This window comes from Parus major, chromosome 4 (genome assembly GCF_001522545.3).
Source record: "Parus major isolate Abel chromosome 4, Parus_major1.1, whole genome shotgun sequence".
Lineage (NCBI taxonomy): Eukaryota > Metazoa > Chordata > Aves > Passeriformes > Paridae > Parus > Parus major.
In genome coordinates, this window is record NC_031771.1 from 1,442,587 (window position 1) to 1,448,586 (window position 6,000).

Consider the following 6,000-nt stretch of genomic DNA (forward strand, 5'->3'; position numbering starts at 1 on the left):
CAGAGCAGCAAGTCACATGCACCAACCAAATTAATGAAAACCAGCACTGCACACAGCACCCTGGCTCACAGCAGAAAACTAGCACACCACAGTCACAACACAAGTCACCCCACACTACGCACATTCATAGCACCTGGCACAGAAATAGGCTCTCCCAGAGTTAAAAACCGGGGCCACACCATGTGGAAACACTTGGAAGTACTAAAGTCCACAGACCCATTACAATGGCACCTCTCTCTATTTACCTCTCCAGAACAAAGAACAACAAACAAGCCCCACCTTGACAGGAGATGAAGCAGTTGTCAGCTATACAGCAGCCTGCTTCTGAATTTACAGCAGCTGCTGGCGCTGGCAATCCTCACCATACCTCGCTCTGGGGATCAAAAATGATGGTATCAAGGTTAATTGAGTGGGGGTTAACAAAAGAAAATACTATCTTGTGCACAACACAAAGTTTGTTAATTTGGATTACAAACTGCACTGTTATTGCTGAGACATAAGGTAGAAAAAACAAAAAACATAACAGAACGTTCAAGACTGCCCTAATATGAAGAGAGATTTGGAAGAACTTAAGTAAACAGCACAACTGTCTACAAATGCACAGCACAAGAGCTCACAAAACAGGACCTGGATTCCTCTCCATTAAGGTGACATTTTACTTAGGCCTAGAACAGGATGAATGCAAGAGGCAAACCAAACCATAAGACTTATCAAGTACTTGCAAAGACTACACACAATTAAAGTAGGACAGTCAAACCTGCAAGAAGCTCATTTATTCACCAGTGTAAGAGACTGGAGGAATGGCTGACTGGCTCAAAATAACCAGGTGGCAAGCGTGCAGGTAACAGGGTGAGCTCAGCATAGGTGGGGCAGCCACTGCTCCCTCCCTGCCCCCTTGAGGCTCTGTCAGTCTCTGGTCCACACTACAATGGCATTGACTGATTCCCTCCCTACCCTGCCCCAAAATGGCAGTGACTGACCCCATGACCTCACCCAAAGTGGCAATGACAGACCCCAAGTCCTCACCCAAAATGGCAGTGACTGACTGCAGGTCCTCACCCAAAGTGGCTGTGACTGACCCACAGTCCATAGTGACACAGACCTGCTGAAAGTTTTTCTCTGACAGGAAATCAAGCTGACTTTACAGAGTGGGTAAATGGGGAGAAAGCCATGGACCCTCTGTGGGTTAATGACCAGTTTACTATTGAAGCTCCTGAGAATTTGGCTGCTTCTCTGCACACACCACAGAAGGCATCAAGCTACCTTCCCCTAAACCTACTAAGTGGGCTGGGGCTTTCTAGCTGTTTCTCCAGTAATGACTCCAAGAGGTTGTGCTATAAGAAAAAATATCAAAGACAGCATGCCATTTCCAGCTTTATCAAGCTTTTTTTCACTTTCTCTCCCTATTGAGAGGCCCCTTTTCACAGAAAACTATGCTTTAACCACCTTTTAAAAACATTCTATTACATAAACATGAACTAATGAACGTGTAAGTACTAAATGAAGCACCTAACAAGTGAACTTCACACCACTTGAGTGGCTTTTTCCCTGCCTCTCTAGTCCTAGACACGAGGTCACTTAGAAAAGCACCATCCCCCTGAGCTACAGCAACAAAGGCTCAACACCACACAGCTCCGAACTCGTCGCTCCATCAGCCGGGCTGGTGAGACACAAACCGCTGTACCCACTCTCACACAGCTTCTTTCCAGACACCAGGGCCAAGAAAAGTCACAGCACGAGACCAGTAACGTGTCTTCCAATGCCCACCCTTATAGAAAGCAGAAAAATCACTTTTACTGCAGTTATTAAGAAAAAAGGACTTAGTGAAGTCCAAGTCAAGGCAAACAACTAAGTAGCATCACTATGTCAAGCCACAGCTTTCTATCTCCTCCCCTCATAATACAAAAATATTTTGCAAACTTGCTGATTTACACTTTTCACACTTGACAACATAAACCGTTCTGCACTGGCATTAGAGATAATTTTTAGAACATGTTTTATATCTGGCCACTTCCAGTTTGCTGCAATTTCTGAACTGTAAAGTCTTTTCCAATATTGGAGTTCCCCATGCACCACCTGTAACTTTCAACAGAGAACTCCCCGTACTTTTATTAGATTTCACTCTCCAAACTTCAGCTGCACTGCAAACACTCTGCTTCAATAAAAGGAAAGACAAGGCCTTCACTCTGTATCAGTCACTTATTCCACATATTTCTACCTTGCCCTCAAAATGGACAGGAATTGATTTTTTACATCAAACCTTAAACTGAATTACCTGTTTTTTCCCCCACCCCTGAGAAGTAAAAAGTAAAAACAAATACCTCCATCCAACAACATACTGACCACTAGGTTATGGAGGCCAAGAAGTCTCCACAAAACAGGTGTGTTTAGAACAAAAGAAACCATCTAACAGCCTAATAACTAGTGCTCTTCAACTTCACACCTTCTTTCATCAAAAGGATGCATTTCCTTTCAATACCATTATACTTCATTCAAAACAACTGGATTATAATGCTCCACACTTCTGCCTTTAGAACACTGCAATAAAACCATTTTGTCAAAAAACTACAGAAAAGCATCTTGAGGGCAACATGGGAAACCCACCCCAAGCTCCATAAGGTCATAACCCGAGCTTTTTGGTATCACTGCTGCCAGCCCTCCACTTACCAAGAGCCTCAATTCTCGGTAATGCCAGCAGCTGCCTTCCTAATACTCAGAACAAAATATGGAAAGAGGATGGGGGTTAAACAGCTTGCATAAAACCGACATAAAATGCTGTTAATTCTCACAGCTAATAAAGATAAAATATACCACACTTCTTCTAACAGAGTACTGTGTAAATAAATAAATAACTAAAAATCTATGAATACATTTGTTAAGTTATTTACATTAATTCATCTAATCTATCATTAATGCTTCATAACACAAGCTCTAACTTGTATATTAGCATCTTAAACGCTATTTCATCATCACTGAGTAACAGGAACTACCTGACAAGTTTATAAGCCTCAGCTAAACTGGGTTTCAGAAACGGAAAGAAAAAAACGCCTTGTGCAAAGAGGACAGGAAAAAAAAAGTTTTCTCTTCTCTCCTCCCAAGAGAAAGATTATGAAGCAGGGGATTTGTAAAAAGTGTTCAGCATTAATTACAGGTAGCAATATGACTAATGCAACAGCAGTAACGCACAAGTCTTACTATTAATTGTTACTGAGGCAAGGGATCGACTGTCAACAAGCAATTCCTGAACAAAAAGCTCTCTCTTGATCCATCAACCCTCGTGTCACCTAGGAGCACACAAGTGCCACTTGGACACACAGTCACAGTGCCCTTTTCCCCTCACACCTGTGGCTGGCACGCACGCACACACACACACACACACACACACACCTTGTTACAGCCCAGCTGCTCCCGACCCTCCGGGAGCTGGGAGAGACTGCCCCGTGTGTCCCTGTTTCCCCAACCCTGCACTTGTGCCACCTGTTATTTTCTTATCCTCCAGGCCTACTGACCCGCCCCAGGGGGAGCTTGGAGACTTTTCTCAAGACAATCTTTGCGGCAGATTTGCACCACCACAAGCATTATCAGTTCCCATCCTAAGCATCCATATTTGACAGGCCACATAAAAGCTGAGGGAAAAAAAAAGCGGTAGAAAACATCTTTCAGACTCAAAAGTAGGAAGTTAATTCACCCCACGGTCACATGTTAAAATTTGGACTTCCCCTGCCCCCAAGGGCTATCAATTTGTTTCTGCCAGCTGAAGAAAGGGGAAAAAACATCATCTGTAGTGACTCTACACACAGAACATCACAAGAAAACTTTTAATGATGTGCTACACTAAACAAAGCACTATGCAATTTCTCTCCTTTCCACCACATACGTTTTCTGTATTCCCTCCTCAAACTGTTCAAGAGCCTATTGTCTTCTTTTTTATTTATTTTTTTTTTAAGTCTCTATCTTGCCATCAGCCCTGCCTAGACATGACCTTCTATCAGACCATGATGACTTGGAAGTAGTTCCCAGCAAGGACCAGCCAGACTTGAGGCAACCAGGTATGCAGATGGCTAATTCCCGACACCATCTTCATACCCCCAAAACAAGATACTGTATTCTAAATATTGAGTACCAAATCCACTTTTCTATGAAAATAATTTCTAGATAACAATGAAAACGTAAATGCTACTCACATGCTCACATTCCAGTTAGTAATATCATCTGCATGCACTTGTTAAAATTGTATCTTAAATCTCCACCAAGAAATGCACATGATCAGTGAAAGTTCACCACTATACCGCTGCATAAATATACTTAGGCACAGACTAAGCAACACACAGACGAAAGGGACAGAGATGAACTATTTTACCCACAACACCCGAAGCAGTGTGCTGTAAACGTTCTGTAACTATGAAATATAGAGGACGAGCCCTGAGCTCAGTGACCTGGGAAGTGAATTACACTTCACACATCACATCAATTACCAGCTCTGGGAAATGAACACCACGCTGTTTCACACACACACAGAGCAAAACTCAAAAATCGCTGTTTTGACGGTGTCCCATGCCAGCACCTAAGGAAGCAGTACAGTTAAGTAAGTCCAGCCAACCCTGTGGCTACAAAAAAAAAATCACACAACTCTTGCTTCGGTCCCGGTGGAAGTCCGACGCCAAGAAGTGCAAGTTCACCACAAGAAGCACAAGCCGAGCACCCTGCAGCGAGGGGAGGCTCCACAGCACAACCTCCCAGCACTGCACCTCCACTCGTGACCGTGACACCAATCTGCCGCCTTACACCAAGGAAGACCAGGAATTTCATTTCGTCGGGTGGGTTATTTTGTTTTCTTTTCCTTTCTTCCAGAATAAGGGGCAAAAGCCAAAGAGGCAGGCTGACGGAGGCGCCGGTGACACCTCACCCCGCCTCACTCACCCGAGGCAGCGAGCGGGGGAACTCCCAGCGCCCTCACGAGCCCCTGGCCCAGGGAGCGGCCGAAGCAGCTCAGCCCGAAGCCCCGCAGGCGGCTCACCGCGGGTGAGCGGCTCCGAGGGGCCGGGAGGGCCTGGATCCGGCCCGTCCCCGCCGCCCCTGGCCCCTTCTTACCTTCGGCAAGCGGCTCCTCGGGGGTCACCTGGTACCGCCCCACCAGCAGCGCCCTGCCCAGGGCCACGCCGCTCCCGGAGCCACCGCACGTCGTCCCGCCGCCGCCGCCGCTCCCCTCGGACTTGGGCATGCGGGAAAACTTCTTCATGGCGAGCGGAGCCCCAGGAAGAACCGGGGAGGAACCGGAGGCAAGCGGCGGTGAGGGGGTGCTCCGCTTCACATGCCGGCCGCGGCACCCGCTTCTCCTCTCCCGCCGCCGGCTCCTGGAGGGGAGGAGGACGAGGAGGAGGGGGAAAGGAGGAAGGAGCAGCCAGCGCACCGGGCGGCCGGGGCGGCTGAGGGGACGCCGCGCGCTGTGCCGGGAGCGGCCGCCCCGCCGGCGCGCGGCCTCACGGCGCACGCGCGTCGCCGCCCCTCACAGAAGCACCCGCCCGGCCGGAAGTGCGGCCGGCCCTGCACGTGCCGCGGGAGCGAGGCGCGGCGCGAGACCGCCGGCCCGCCCCTCCCTCACGCGCGGCTTCCCGCTCTTGGGGCGCCGCGCGCCGCCTGAGGGGAAATGGCGGGAAGCGCTGAGGGGGACGCGCCCGGGGGGACACGCCTGCCGCAGACACCCCCTCAGCCTGGCCCCTCACGGCGCCGATCGTGCTCCACCGACCCAGCCCGGACCGGGACATGCCCTCGGAAAGGAGCCTGCGGGTAGCAAAGCGGCGTGGGGACAGTGTGGTAATGATCGCGGTGGTAAAAATGGCTCTGCAGGCCCGGGGCTGTACAGCCTCTTGCGGCTGTGGAGTGCTTCCAGAAAGGAAACCCCAGGGGAGTGGTGTAGTCTCCTTCTCGTCCAGACATTCCAAACTGACCTGGATTCTTCCTGTATAACCTGCTCGAGGTGACCCTGCCCTGGCAGAGGGA

General features: G+C 49.0%; 1 protein-coding gene across 2 annotated transcripts in view; it reads right to left on the reverse strand.

Annotated features, from left to right (window-relative positions):
• Positions 1–5,468, reverse strand: part of BMP2K (BMP2 inducible kinase) — a 47,994-nt gene extending 42,526 nt beyond the window's left edge. For both annotated transcript variants that reach the window (XM_015623963.3, XM_015623962.3), the window contains exon 1: positions 5,092–5,468. In XM_015623963.3, the coding sequence (XP_015479449.1) occupies positions 5,092–5,239 (148 nt within the window). In that variant the 5' untranslated portion in view covers positions 5,240–5,468. The remainder of the gene's footprint in view (positions 1–5,091) is intronic.
• Positions 5,469–6,000: the final 532 nt, after the last annotated feature.